The 15,812-nt window shown below is 34.5% G+C and overlaps 1 protein-coding gene across 21 annotated transcripts in view; it reads left to right on the forward strand.

Moving 5' to 3' along the window:
• Positions 1-4,233: 4,233 nt before the first annotated feature.
• Positions 4,234-15,812, forward strand: part of LOC125650127 (tubulin polyglutamylase TTLL5-like) — a 70,578-nt gene continuing 58,999 nt past the window's right edge. For all 21 annotated transcript variants that reach the window (XR_008803097.1, XM_048878107.2, XM_048878094.2 and 18 more), the window contains exons 1-3: positions 4,234-4,346; positions 7,669-7,839; positions 15,202-15,314. Coding sequence is in view for 20 of the 21 variants with exons in the window: in XM_048878107.2 (XP_048734064.1) it covers positions 7,727-7,839; positions 15,202-15,314 (226 nt within the window). In the remaining variant the exon portion in view is untranslated. The remainder of the gene's footprint in view (positions 4,347-7,668; positions 7,840-15,201; positions 15,315-15,812) is intronic.

Raw genomic sequence — 15,812 nt, forward strand, 5'->3', positions numbered from 1 at the left:
CGAGTCTACAGTTGGTGGTTGTTTCTTTCGGGCTTATAGATAGAGAGAATATTATTTTCAAATAAATGCCTAATAATGCTGATTAACCGACGTCGCAGCCAGATTTAGACTCCACCAAATTCTGATTGGTTTGCAGTAAGCTCAGTATAACACATGGCATAGTAGACCTATTTATTTTCTTGGCCCATGGCCAATATTTCTTACACATAACTTTTATGCATAATATTACATGTTCAATTAAATGATATACATTCATATCGTTAGGCATACATGATTCACGGAAGATGCAAACACTGTCATTGGGAAACGGCAAAAATAGATTAGGCAGTTCTCGGTGTTTTTTTTATTTTTTTTTTTTTTGGTTGTTGCATGGTTGGCTATTAGCCAACATATAGTAACGACACGTTATATATAAACAATAACAAAAAATGAGATGAGAGAGAGAGAGAGAGAGAGAGAGAGAGAGAGAGAGAGAGAGAGATTTCTTGCAATTATATGATTTACTAAACATTTGGGAAAAAATAAGAAAAAAGACAATTGCTAGCCAGGATGTGAACGATGACAATCAACAAGTTATGTAAAACTTTATCTTTTGATACACAGTGATATTTTAACATTGTATTTTTTTTTTAATTTACTGGGTGAGTATAAATTTAGATTTGTATTTACGTCCACCCAGGAAATTCAAAGAATTACTCTATGTCAGCACATTCTCAAAGAAATACTCTAGAGCATCCACACGAAAGAGTCTTGTCTTTGTAAGCTTTGTTTTCTCTCTGATTTAATACAATTAGATTTCAGGTCCGACCCGCATTCTCGCAACTAATCTCGGTTGAAATTCGGCTCGGCTAAATATTTGGACTGATGCCTTTATTGGATCAGTGAAGGCGTCAGTCCAAATATTCAGCGGAGCCGGATCTCAACCGAGATTATCTCGCATACATGATTTGCGAGCGGATAATTTTAATTAGATGGATCTGTAATATGAACCGAACTTCGAAATATTTATAATTGTCCTCTGTATAAAAATGATAAGCTTAAATACGTTACCCAAATGACAACTCACGGGCAATCATATTGCTTGAGTTTCGAATTTGATACTCTTTAAATTTTAGTAAATTCGAACAAGTTTGTCACCATTTTTATTTTCATTGTACATGTATTTGAATGATGTGGAGGAATTTTTCGTAACGAATAATGCCACAGGTTTAGAAAACTAAATTATGATGTTAGGGATACACTGGGCATTTATTTCAAACTTTTTATTCTGTTATACGCGGATGATACAGTGTTGATTTCGGAGACTCAAGATGGATTACAAACAGTTCTAAATATTTTAGTGAGTATTGTAACATATGGAAACTAAAGGTAAATGCTGAAAAGACAAAAGTAGTTGTATTTTCAAAAGGAAGGCCACCAAATTATAATTTCAAATATGATTCCCATGATGTAGAGGTAGTTGATGAATTTTTGTACCTAGGTGTAATTTTTAATAGAAACGGTGGTTTTGTAAGCACTATTAAGAGAAATGCACAAAAAGGATTAAAGGCTGTTTATGAGATTTTAAAGAAGGGAAGATTACATAAACTATCGGTAAACTGTCAGTACGGTCTTTATTGTAGCATTGTAAAGCCGATCTTATTGTATGCATATGGGTGTGAAGTTTGGGTACTGGTAATTATGAATGTTTAGAAAGGGTTCATTTAAAGTTTTGCTAATTATTATTATTGAATTTAAAACGTTCAACACCAAGTTATATGATATATGGTGGATTGGGAGCGTATCCACTTTATGTTAATGTACAATCAAGGATCCACAATTATTGATGCAAGGTTGCTGCAGGAGAAAATAAATTTTTAAATATTATGTACGCATTTTGTAAATGCAAATTCACACAAGATTCTTGCTTTTCTAAGTGGATGCTTTATGTGAGAAAAAAATCTAAATAATTTAGGTTTCGGTAATATGTGGGATTCGAATGGAGGTTTTACTTTTGAATGGTTCAAACATACTATTAAGCAACGAATCTGTGACCAGTTTGCACAAAGATGGTATAGTAATGCATTTAATTCATCTAAAGGATTTTTCTATGGTATAATAAAAGTAATGTTTTGTTTTGAGAAATACCTTGATATACTTGATCCTTCTGACAGAATAGCTTTGTATAGATTTCGTACATGTAATAATCGATTACCTATTGAAGTTGGCTGATGGTACGGCAAAGAAAGTGTACCTAGTGTAATGACAATGAAATTGGTGATGAATACCATTATTTGTTTAAATGTAGTAAATTTGCTAGAGTTAGAAATCAATGTATTAAGTGGAGAAAAGGGCGCCACCAAATGTATTAACAACAAAATCTAATCCTAATTCTGACAATATTGTCACGTTAAGAAGTTCTTAAAAGCTATCCACCATACTCTGTCTCCTCTATGATGACTTTGTTTATATTGCTGCAGTTTGTACATGTACATGTATATTGTCAACACATCATATTGTATATTCACATATCTTTTTGTGAACTCGTGTCTTCGGCAATTCACAATCGGATATTGCATTCAGATATACATGTTATACATAAGATATATATACAGTACAATTAAATTCATATAAATACATGCAGAATTTAATACATTTTTGAATCTATTTTATGAGTGTCTACTATAGGGCGATTGCTCCACAACCAGATAAGATCTTCGGCTCCAATATTACATTCCGATATATACATGTATATATATGTCTCTGATGAATAAACAGTACACATTCTTACAAATACATGCATAAGTGGAACCTAAGGCGTGAAATGTTACCGTGAGTAGTGAGTGTTCCATCACCAAGCGCCCCGGGCAGCATTAATATTCAAGTAAAAGTTTCGGGTCTTTCCGAAGTAACCTTGAAAACGGAGGAACAAGAGAAGCCTAGCTACTACGACCTTGAGCGTCAGGTAGGCTAAGTGAAAAATTCTAGAACAAAAACTAGATATTGGAAAAGCTCAGATGTCCCCCCCTACAACTACAATTTATCATTATTCGTAGGAGGAATTAAGGTAGTACTCTACATCGTCATAATGGCTGACTTCCTTTAAAAACATGGATGACAAAATCGATATCAGCAATATTTGACTTTTCCTTTTCCATTTAAATACCTAGCCGAGTAGCTAGAACCTGTAGGTCGCAGGTTCGAGTCCAGCAGGGGTTTTAAATTTTTTTCAGATTACCTTCTACTAAAACTGTATTTTTTGACAAAATAAAGTAAATTTGAAAATTTTCAAATTCAAAATATTTTTGTACATATCCTACACTTTTCATCTACATCAAATTTCTCTGGTGTAGCATACATCCTTAACACTGTATACGTAGATTGCTCTTTTTCTCGCCCGAGTCTCTCTCTCCCCCCCCCCCCCCTCTCTCTCTCTGAAATGTGTTTAGTGAAGATGTCATCCCAATGTTTAGAAAATAATTTACACGTTATTGTTAAGGCGCTGTCAGTCGCGGACTTAAAGGGGGGGGGGGGGATTGTGGTCTCTTGTATATAAAATGTAAGCGATAAAAGAAGCAAAAACCCTATATGTTCATTTTATTAATTTCAAAAATAGTAAAAATGAAGTATATAGGAGACATATTTCAAGCCCTATAAAATCTGTAAAATTCAAGAGCTTCTGGGGGCTTCGCCACCTGCACACCCCACCCCCGGGCTTCGCCCTTGACCCACTGGGGCCTCAAGGCAGCCCCTGCCTCATAAAGTTACGCCCCCTAACCGCAACCTCTGGATCCGCCCCTGCTGTCTTATCAGAGACATATGTGTCTCTGGTCTAGTTAATATTGCAGGGGTGGATCCAGGATTTTTTTTAAAAGACCATTAATTTAGGTTTTCAAAGGGGGAGGTCCCCTCTCAAGATGCGTTATTTTTACTTTTTTAAAGCAAAATTTTCTGATGACAGGAGGGGGTGTTCCAACCCCTGGACTCCCCTCTGGATCCGCCACTGAATTTTGATCCTACCCCCATATGGTTTTTTTTTTCCAAGAGAGAAAACATTAGGAACAAACCTTTCACAATCTGTGGGTCACATTTATGGGGACGTAACTGTAAGGATAACATTTCTGCCCTCAAGGTGCCATTCTTTCCCCTCAACGCAGGTCAAATGGTTAAGATTGTATTGTCCTCATTTTACACTTTTTGCCTCGTCTCTCTCCGATTTAAATGATCAATCCGGATTTTTTTGCGCTCTTCTTTAATATTTCATAATTATTTTCGACTTACCCACAATTCCGTGTATCCATCGCGCCTGCTTGCCCTGTCTGAACCTGTAAATTGAACAATATTATGGATGTTTGATGCTGTATAAGGTTTGTTTGATTAAATATATGTCTGTTTTATCACAAATCTGTAAGATATTGATTGTCTTACTGGCATACTTGCTCAAGTATTGTTTTTCATTCACGGTAATGGAAAATATAGGTCAACTGTGCTTTTGTTTACATTTTACATACTTTCATGACATTATATGCCTTGGTTTGATAATTACGGGTGAATTTGTTATAAAGTCACATGTAAAGGTTTTCTTTAAGTGAATTAGATACGCTACTGTGTATATGACAACAACCGTGTGTTCAACCGGAAGTTCATTTGTAACGATGCTTTGTGCAGATAGTTTACCGATGCCATGACAACTACTGGTGTTCCCACACGCTGGCAACTCCTAGATTAAAGATAAACACGTTGTTGATATTCAGTAAAAATCATATATTGGTATACACTATGTCATTTTATTGAAAGAAATTGCTTAACATTTAGTTTGAGTTGCATGACTTACTTCTAGATATGTAGTTTCTCTAAACAATCGTTTTATTCGGGACTTGGGGCCTGTATCTTCTGTTATTATGTGAATAGATAAAAGTAGATGCAGGTCACTGTAAAATTATTTAGATTTAAATTTTATTTTCATAAAATAAACACACCATATCTTAAATGTTTATTGTTATGATACATTTCAGTATTAGACCAATATTGGACATAATGCATACATACACTATTCTTCAATTTTCAGCAAAATTTCGTTAAAGGAACATTTTCTATATATTCTTTATAGAATACTCAGGCATTTATTGAGCCTCAACCTGTACTGTAAGGCCAATTCAACTTAATTGATAGATTATCAATCATCCCCGTCCGCCCCTCAAAAATTGGCCCGTCCCGATTATTTTTATTCTGTGAAACTTGCGATTTTCGGAATATTTCCATGTCCAACTCTGGTATTTACACTTCTTGTTTACATTTCCGGTATAGCAACGTGAAAAGCCACGTGAAGAAAATAGATCTATATGGTTTCCTTGAAATCTTGGTAAATCTTGAAGATTGGTATATTTCTGTTTGAAATTAAAGTTTAATCTGGAATTAGTCTGTGAAAATAGCGTAGATTGATATCCATCTGGCATTAAATGATGCGCATCTGTTGGGGGGAGGGAAAACTCGTTTGTCTTTAATATTTTTCTCAGAAAATAAAAATTAAAAGATAAAATCCTCCCACCCGCCCCATACTTTTTGCTGACCCTGGATGATAATCTACTAATTAAGTTGAATTGGCCTAAATGCTGGAGACTACTTTAAGTAACTCAATAGTGTGACTTCATAAGTGTACATGTAGTTACATACAATGATAATGGATATAAATGTTTTGTCTGCTAGTCTTGTACAAAACGTGTCCAGAGCTTTTGAAATAAAGAAAATTTTGCTGAAATTTATTGTTCTGAACAAATATTTACCAGTGAGTCACTATTTTATTTACTTGAGAAAAAAAAAAATTAACAACAAAATAAAATTTATTGTAAAGCACATATGACCGAGGTAAGAATAAATTTGGACAGTCCGACTGTTTAATGCCATCCATGTGGGTTCATATGCCTTATTGAATAAGCAGACTTGTTCTCCAAGGGCTGCGAAGGTGCATGCATTTGTGCGAACAGCAATGGATCCCCAACATTGAATGGCCTGCATGTTGATTTCCATTAAATCTCACTGATGCATCTGTCCAAAGTCGAATTAACAAAAGTTGTATTATCAAGGGCTTCCATCCATATCTGCTTATGATTACAATATGATCCGGAAAAACATGATATGAAAATTGTCTAATTTCGCACTTGCAATGTCGATTCATTTGTTTTAAATACTTTACAATCCCAAATCATAAAAGCACTTGAATTTATTGATTTAAAAACACAGATTCAAATATTTAGTCAATTTTTACAACTACATTTAAAAACCATGCATGCACATAAAGGGGTAAAAGTTTTGAAGTGATTATTTACATATTACCAGTCATTTGGACTGATTATATGCAAAAAAATTGTTGGGACTGGTGGATTTCAAAGACTTTGATTGATGTGCACGTTTAAAATTAGAAATACATTGAATTTCACAAACTCGGTCCACTTTGATATATGCAAAGACTTCAGATCCCATGATATTCAGTCAATAATCTTTAATTTTATCATATACCTGATAATGATTATGCCATTTCTGCACTGCACAATACGGATGATGATGTCACAATAGCCGATGTCAATGACAGGTCCAAAAATTTATCAAACTGGTGTGCAAAAGTACAAATCAATCTGGAAATTATGTATTAGCTTATAGCAATCAACATATGATATCAAAGATTTTACGATGGTAAATCAATGTATCAAAGTTTTTACCAAACTATGTTACCATATTTATTTATAATCAATGTATCAACTTTTAGTTTTTACCATAGTTAATGTATCAAAGATTTACCATTATAGTAAATCAATGTACTTAGGTTTTTACCAGAGTAATAAATAAAATAAATGTTTATACGGTATATACATACATACAAACATACATACATAGATACCAAGGATAACCCATGAAAGCTCGAAAGCTTATTTCCAATCATGGCAATGGGGTCCTTTGATGCACGGATGTTTGCGCTAGGGGGTCATTTATGTGGGAGGAAACCGGAGTACCCGGAGGAAACCCATGTGTCTGAGCGGGCGACCGCCATACCCTCTCACATACAACCACTGCTGATCACGGGGATCGAACTTGGGTCGCAGCGGTGAGAAGCGAGAGCGCTACCTCTACGCTACCCAGACACCCGTAAATCACGAAGTAAATCATTGTATCAAGATTTTTACCATAGTAAAGTAATGTTTTGAATATTCCTTGATGTACCTTTAAAATTCAAAAAAGTAATCCGTATGTGATAAAACTAATATTTTATAAAATCAGCTCTTGGACTATGTATCAAGTTTAAAAAGCCCATCAAAAACACTATAGTTATGCCATTCATATACATTATTTAAGCATAAAAAAGTGCAGTATATGATAAATAGAATATTACATGCCAAATTTCATATCATATGTCATATTAGCCCTTTTGCTTTCAGGGTTGATATGGGGTTACTCGGGTTAATGTGACATGATATTGATTAACATGTAATATTCTCTATATAGTGCTCGCTGTGCATAAAAAGAATGATAATGTTAAATTTTGCATTCTCAATTTCATCAGGTTAGTTGTGCTGAATATTTTTCATATACACTGACCATTGATAGAAATGCATAGTAGTATTTTAAGTATTAAATAACTGAACAGACTTAACACAATTGTTAAACATGGATATTTTAGTAATTTATTTACTACAGTGAATTATGGTTGATGGAATCATGACCTAGAACATTGAGGCACAGCATCAGTGGAAGAATGGCTTCTAAACCAGGTGATTCCGACGCTGGTTCATTGACTCCGTCGGAGCCCAGTGATGGGGATGATCGGAGTGACCGGGATTCAGATTACGAGAGTGACGAGGAAGAGGAGTAAGTTTCTCATTATTTACAAGTCGATTATACACTCCCTTTTAGAAAAGGTGAGACAGGGTGGTAGGTGTTTTTGTAACTAATATATCTGAATGTCGCATATATATCATTACACAATAATTAAAGTGACATATAATTGTTAAATATTGCACAGTAGTTCTCCTGTAACATTAATGTAGCCCTCTCCGTTTTTTTTCCTGGACCCCCCCCCCCCCCACCCCCACAAAAAATAAGATGTTTAGCTAGGAATAGATTGTATGACATTTGATGAAATAAAATGAAATGAATCACATTAAGGTCATAACATGATACTCATATCAGTTTTCGGAAGGAAGAACTGTAACTGATTTAGACTTACTTTCAGGGGCCAGATGCACCTGATATACCCAACAGTAAATTTTAAAAACGTAATACAATAGGGTATATTGAAAGGATATCTTTGGATTTTCTTGTTAGTTAAAGGTGTTATTATTACATGTAATTATAATGTAATTAAAAAAGAAACTTCTGGCTCAAATAATTCACCTTCCCATGATACAGTTTTTAAAAATACGTTCAGCTCAAAGACATTTCGATCCAAAGACACTTTGTTTGGCCCAGATGTTTCGGTCAAAACAGTTGGTCTGAAGTGTCTCAAAAACTTGGGCCAAAGTGTCCAACTTTTTGGGTCAAAACATCTGGGTCGAAGTTTCCAACTTTTGGGCCAAAGTGTTTTTGGTCGGACATCTGAGTACCTTTTCAAGACATCAGCTCTTCTGTGATGGAGATGTATTCAGTATTCTTTTGAACGCTTGGGTGGGTACAAGTTGTATATTTATAGATCATAGACTGGTAATGTAGATGATGATAAATGTTTTGAAATTTTTATATAAGCTGGTTACTGGTTAGCTGCAGTAATGTAGCCCTCCCCGATTTTTTCTCCTGAACCCCCCCCCCCCCCCCCCCCTCCAACTTTTAGAGAGCTACATTATTGCAGCTAACCAGTATACAAAGTTAAACTTACCATGTTAATACATTAGAGTCACTTTGTCAAGAATAGATTGTCTGAATTAGGTCATTGAATTAAATGTGTATGTAATTATTATTTCCTCATCAATATGGTCAATACTTTTAACAAAAAAAGGTGTATTCCAATTTTTGTTTGAAGTTTGAACTATTTTAATCTTAAATACCCATTAACGTATGTATTGGGTGGTAGTACAATGTATAGCAGCTGGTAACCATCGTTTAGGCAATATATATGAACGCAGCAATGAGCATCTCTATATTTATAGCTTTATAGCTTTATTAAACTAAATAGCTTTATAAAGCTATTTGAAATAGCTTGATTTAGTTTTTAGCTCACCTGAGCCAAAGACTCAATTGAGCTTTTCTGATCAAAATTTATCCGTTGTCTGTCGTCGTCGGTGTCATTGGTGTTGTCGGCGTTGTAAACTTTTCACATTTTCAACTTCTTCTCCAGAAGGGCCATGTCCCTTTCAAAGGGAAGATAATCACAAAAATGCAAAAATAGGGTAGGGTCCTTTAAAAATCTTCTTCTCAAGAACCACTGGGCCAGAAAAGCTGAGATTTACATGAAAGCTTCCTGACATAATGCAGATTCAAGTTTCTTCAAATCATGGTCCCCGGGGGTTGGATGGGGCCACAATAGGGAATCAAAGTTTTACATGTATACAAATATATAGGAAAAATCTTTAAAAATCTTCTTAAGAACCACTGAGCCAGAAAAGCTGATATTCACATGAAAGCTTTCTGACATATTTCAGTTTGTTAAAATCATGGCCCCCACAGGTAGGATGGGGTCACAAGGGGGGATCAAAGTTTTGCATACAGATATATAAGGAAAATCTTTAAATATAAACCAAGGTGACTCAGGTGAGCGATGTGGCCCTTGGGCCTCTTGTTTCAAATATGTTATCAAATCAATTTCTAAAAGCATAAAAATTTAATTTCACTGAGTGAAAATATTTCATCCTTTTACTCCAGGTAATATATTGTAAAAAAAAAAAATACTTCTTAAAATTTATTCAGAATTGTCAAATGTTTAGAATTATTTCAAAGTTGTTAACAGTTATACAATCTTTAGCATCCAAGTCGGAGGATCATCAGAATAATGGATTGGCAATCAGATTCCACATTGTAAAGTCACCATGCTTATCAATGATTCAACACACACAGGGTAGTGGACAGTTCAGTTAAAAACACAAAAGAAATTCTTTTCATGAAAATTGTTAAAATACTGTAGTATTGTTATAAAATGGTGTTTATGTGTTTACAAAATGTATTTTGGCTATGCAATTGCACTAAATTGGGGCAGTTTATGCATTAGTGTAAATTAACTGTCCAAGCCTACATTATACCACAGGGTCTAAGCCTGTTTGGGCCCGAACTCTGTGATACCATAAATCACAGAGTTCGGGGCCCAAACGGGCTTATAGGCCCTGTTGTGATAGCTGCTAACTAAATGGAAACTGCACAACCAAATGTATGGTGACGTCATTTCTAGAACGTATGTCATATAGCAAGACCTTGTTTATATGATATAAAGAATGTTGATATTTGAACCAATCAAATTGTGCGTTACAGGTAAAATTCAATTTTATATATATGTAGTAGTTGGGCATTCTGCCACTACTATTGATATGTTCTTTTTACTTCGCGTTGTGTTTTTTTTAATGATGATAGGTGTTATATAAAGTATTCAACCCTTTAGATTTTTCCAGGTAAGTTTGAGTCCGCCTAGAGTGAGGCTAGCAATAAAATAATAAATAAAGTTTTAAACCTTTAATAAAGTTCAACAATTATATGATAAATACCAAAATAATAATCCCGGGGAGTGAATGTGGCTTGAGAGAAAAATATAACTAAATAGGAAAAATAAAGAAACAATAATCAAAAATACAGGGTGAGGCAACTCCTGATATTTACCTTGTTGCAAGGAATGGCTCAGCAGAAGCCCCGAGTACGGTTGTGCTCGGGTTTAAATACTATTCTTAACAAAAGAATGAAAGTAAAAGTCACCTGTAATGTGATTTGATAATAAATCTAGAAGTAACCAATAAGAAGTTTTGTAATAAAATACGTTTGAAAATAAAAGATAACTCTCTTCCTGTTTCATGAAATAAACAACTCGAATACGAAGATAGGAATTTACGTAGACAAGTAAGTAGAAAATAATGAAATGGAGATAATATAGACCGATACTACCACATATATATTCAGCAAAGGGGAACAACTATTGGACAATTATTAAAGAAGTTCTAGAGTAAAAGAGCAATACTTGACATTGAAACATGAACCAAAACAAATAATAAGTTACTAAACTCTTCAATTCCTAATTATTGTTTTCATTTTGTCTACATCTATCAAATGTAAATAATTTGAAAATACTAATATGCACCTCTTCACAAAAGAGCAATTAGTATCAGAGGCATTTTTATCCTCATGCTAGCATCTGCATGTTTGTCTACCATTGCAGTGGCGGACACTGCCCCCCCCCCCCCTTTCTTCTTCTTTTTTACTCAGGTGACCTATTGCAATAGGTTGTCGTGCGATGTGCGTTGTGCTTTAACAATGGAACATTTTTAACTTCTTCTTGATAACTACCTGTCCAATTCTGTTCATATTTGGCATGAAGCATCTTTGGGACAAGGAGGACATAAACTGTAAATTTCAGTACTTCAGCACCCCTGGGGCCCTAGGGGCGGGGCAAAAACTGCCCAAAATTGACCAATTTTCAAAAATCCTCTTCTCTACAACTGCACACATGTAAGAAAAACTTAATGCATAGTGATGTAGAGCAGGAAGGCCTCTACCAAAATTGTAACTTTCATGATCCCTGGGGTAGGGGTTCTGACCCCAGGGCAGGGCTAAATTTGGTATATAGAGTTTATTTGTAAAACACTTAAATAACATCTTCTTTAGTGTTATTGATACTAGATTAAAACTAAATGGATATTTAGAAAAAACAGGTAGTCCTTCACCAAAATTGTATATTTGATGATCCCAGGGGTAGGGGTTTTGGTGTCAGGGTGGGACCAAAATGGTCAGTTATTAAATGTGTGAACAATAGACATTTTTAATTTCTTCTTGATAACTATCATTCCAATTCTTTTCAAATTTGGTATGAAGCATCTATGGGACAGGGAGACATAAATTGTAAATCTCAGGATTCCTGCACCCCTGGTGCCTTGGGGGCGGAGCAAAAACTTCCCAAAATTGACCAATTTTCAAAAATCTTCTCTACAACCACATATGTGTAAGAAAAACTGAATGCCTAGTGATGTAGAGCAAGAAATTTTAGCCTCCACCAACATTGTAAATTTCATGATCCCCGGGGTAGAGGTTTTGACCTCAGGGCAGGGCCAAACTTACTATATATAGTGTTTATGTGTAAAACACTTAAACAACATTTTCTTTATGTTATTGATACTAAATTAAAACTAAATGGATATTTAGAAAGAGCAGGTAGTCCTTTACCAAAATGTAAATTTCATGATTCCCGGGGTAGGGGTTCTGACCCCAGTATGGGGCCAAACTTACTATACAGTGTTTATGTGTATAACACTTAAATAACATCTTTAGTGTTATTGAAACTAAATGGATATTTAGAAAGAGCAGGTAGTCCTTTACCAAAATTGTAAATTTGATGATGCCCAGGGTAGGGGTTCTGACCCCAGGGTGGGGCCAAACTTAGTATACAGTATCTATCTGTAAGTTTGCTGATACTGTATAAAATCTAAATGCATACTTAGGAATAGCAGAAAAGGATACATGTACAAAAAAAATGGTAATTTTACACATCTTGTTTTATACTGTTGCTGAACATTAGAATTTAGCTTAGATATTCAGAACAGGAATTTTTTTCCCTAGATTTCATAGCCTTTGGGAGTAATGATACTTTTTCACTTGTACTCAGCTAGTGACCGATAAGGCCTGTTTGCCTATTATTTTTAATAGTGATAACTATGTATCAAAGCAAGAAGGAACCAGAATTTCAGTCTGAATTGCATTAAAGTGAATTATTTTGAATCAATGTCAAGTTTATTCTTTTTTGTTTAATATATTCTATAAAGGATGTGGTCACTATAAATGAAAGGAAGAAGGAATAAGAATTTCAGTTGAAAATGCATTAAAATGCACCATTTTGAATCAAATCTTTTTTTTTTTAAAATTCCCGGGGAAGCCCCCAATGGGAGGAGGTTCACCCACAGTAATGTCTAGATCCGCCACTGCATTATGAGAGTTTGGGAGATTTTGACTAAAGTTGTATACACGTAGGACATATCATCAGTCGGAACGATAAAATGTGCTGTCATTTTTTAAACCCAATCCGACCCAACCAAAAGGAATTATTGGTGGGGAAAACTGTATTGACTGGTTTGAAAAAACTTTTGATAAATTACTAAGTAAAACCAAATAAACCACTTGAGTCTAATCATGAACCAAAGCAGAATTAGCTAAAATATTTGAAATACTGAACCCACCACAAAAATCAAACAAAACTAGAAAGATGGTATATTGTTTCAGCCATATAGATCTATTCTTTTCATAAATTTACAAATGAAGTATGATTTTCATGTGGAAAAAATGAAATACATTTTATAATACATCTATGAAAAATTAATCTGTTTTGTTTGAAAAAAAAATGTTCCACAGTAATATACCATGGTAAAAAAAATAATACAAATGAATACTGTCTTGTTGGTATCATCCGAATCATTAGTTCTGTAATTAAATAAACATTGATTGCACATCCTGTCACATGACACCACTCTGAATTAAGGCATAGAATTCCTATGGGCTATTAAATGAATTAGAATAATTGCATTTTTTAGGGACTGACATAAAGGGCTATACATGTATTCACATGTTTAACATTTTAAGTGAAATACAAGAGCATGCTATGTGCTCAAAATTGATTTTGGGAATATCTAATCTCAAATCAAACACTCTCCCATTCATCATGGCAACATCATGAACAGATAGTTTCACAAAAAACCCACTTCATATTAGGGGAGTGAGTTAACAACAAAACATGTCAGAAGATTCATGTACCATCTTCAGAAAGCAGATCTTGATCTTTTAATATGCAGGTCCCTCAAGGCACCTAAAAGGTAAAAGCTAGTACAGATGTATATTATCAGACGGTACTGTATGCGTGTTATCGAGTGAAAGTAGATATCTGTAGACGTAGAAAGTTTGAATTCTTAGTAAATTTCTATTGATTAGTCAGGCTGTCACTATCTCCCTACTCAAGTCTGGGAAACAAAGGAATGAAAAATATTACTAGCCATTATTATCCTATACTTCACACTCAATGGTAGCCTCATCAAAATGGTAGAACACTGTATTTCAAAATTCATACTGCATATTTTAGACTGAAAAATGCTTACTAAAGTAATTCATGTTATATAGAATATTTATGTCATATTTGACTGTATAAAGTGACTATAAACAGAGTCAGGTAAATTGTATATGGAGTTCGTCAGCATTTTGACTCTTGGTATCATTTAGTCATTGATGCATGGACAGGTGCAGATAGAGTACATCACACATTCATTTGATCTCACCTCTGTTTTATTTATTTGTGAATTTGAAACACGTCAGACAAGACAAGTAGTCAATATTTGCATTTTTTTCTGTGGTGAAATTTACATAAATTTCCATTGGACAATAACAGATTTTTTGCCAGCTTTGCATTCTTTTGCCCATAGTGTCCCATCACTGCCATGTGACGGGAGGGCTGCTATCTTGTACATTATCTTTGTAGTAATTTCCATGGAAACTGATTTAGGAATGTTCAATTGTCACTGGAATGTTTAAAACTAGAGCACCTCCATCACCCCAAATTATCAGTCCGTATTCACCTGCATGTTGATTAATGGAACAATCACTGTTCATGGCACTATTAAAAAAATACACCACAACATTTACCACCACCAAAGTTTTGTTAGAACAAAATTCTCAAAATTGTAATTAACTTTGATTGCAGAAAACGGATGAACAGGTATTGGTGTTTATTTCTGGTTCTCTCTGTATATCTGTGTGTGTGTTGTTTCTTTATATAAACTGTTGATTACATTTCATAAAACAATACAATGTCATTCCTTACTGCCCGACACTTATAACACAGGCCCCTATGAAACCTGTTATCTGATGATGTTTGTACCAGGGCACATATCTTACACCTCACTTATTCAGTGTTTAAGACAAGAATGCGTTCACAATGTTATTACAAACTGCTTGTAATCGACCTATATTTATAGATGTGTAATTAAGGCTGCTGATATTGATATAAAGCAATGACACATTATCATTTTACAACTGTTGTAATCACACATTTCCTCCCTCCTTTATAAGGCACAGTGAGAAACTGAACATACAATGGACGGGATATGCCAGAAGAACCCCTGTCATTCTCTTCTGTCCAGAGGCCATGCTGGCAAAAAAAGGACCAAAGAAGACTGTTGGAGGTATACATATGTATATACATGTAATACGAACAGAATCGCAGTCTCCGTTATACCTGCTACTCACTACTGGTTAAAAGAACTACCCACTGGTCAGCTGGTGTAAAAGCATTCAGGCGATGTCCATAATCAACATTGAAATATTGACCATTAGGAGTTGAAATTCACAATTTAACTCTCCATAGAGGTTTTGCAATAATAACTTTAAATAACAATTTAAAAAAAAAATGATTTGGCACCCTATTCTATGTATTATCTTTAATTTAGCATTTCTGACATGACATAGGGATTTGTATAAATCTACATTTCTGACATGACATAGGGATTTGTATAAATCTACATTTCTGACATGACATAGGGATTTGTATAAATCTACATTTCTGACATGACATAGGGATTTGTATAAATCTACATTTCTGACATGACATAGGGATTTGTATAAATCTACATTTCTGACATGACATAGGGATTTGTATAAATCTACATTTCTGACATGACATA

This window comes from Ostrea edulis, chromosome 5 (genome assembly GCF_947568905.1).
Source record: "Ostrea edulis chromosome 5, xbOstEdul1.1, whole genome shotgun sequence".
Taxonomy (NCBI): domain Eukaryota; kingdom Metazoa; phylum Mollusca; class Bivalvia; order Ostreida; family Ostreidae; genus Ostrea; species Ostrea edulis.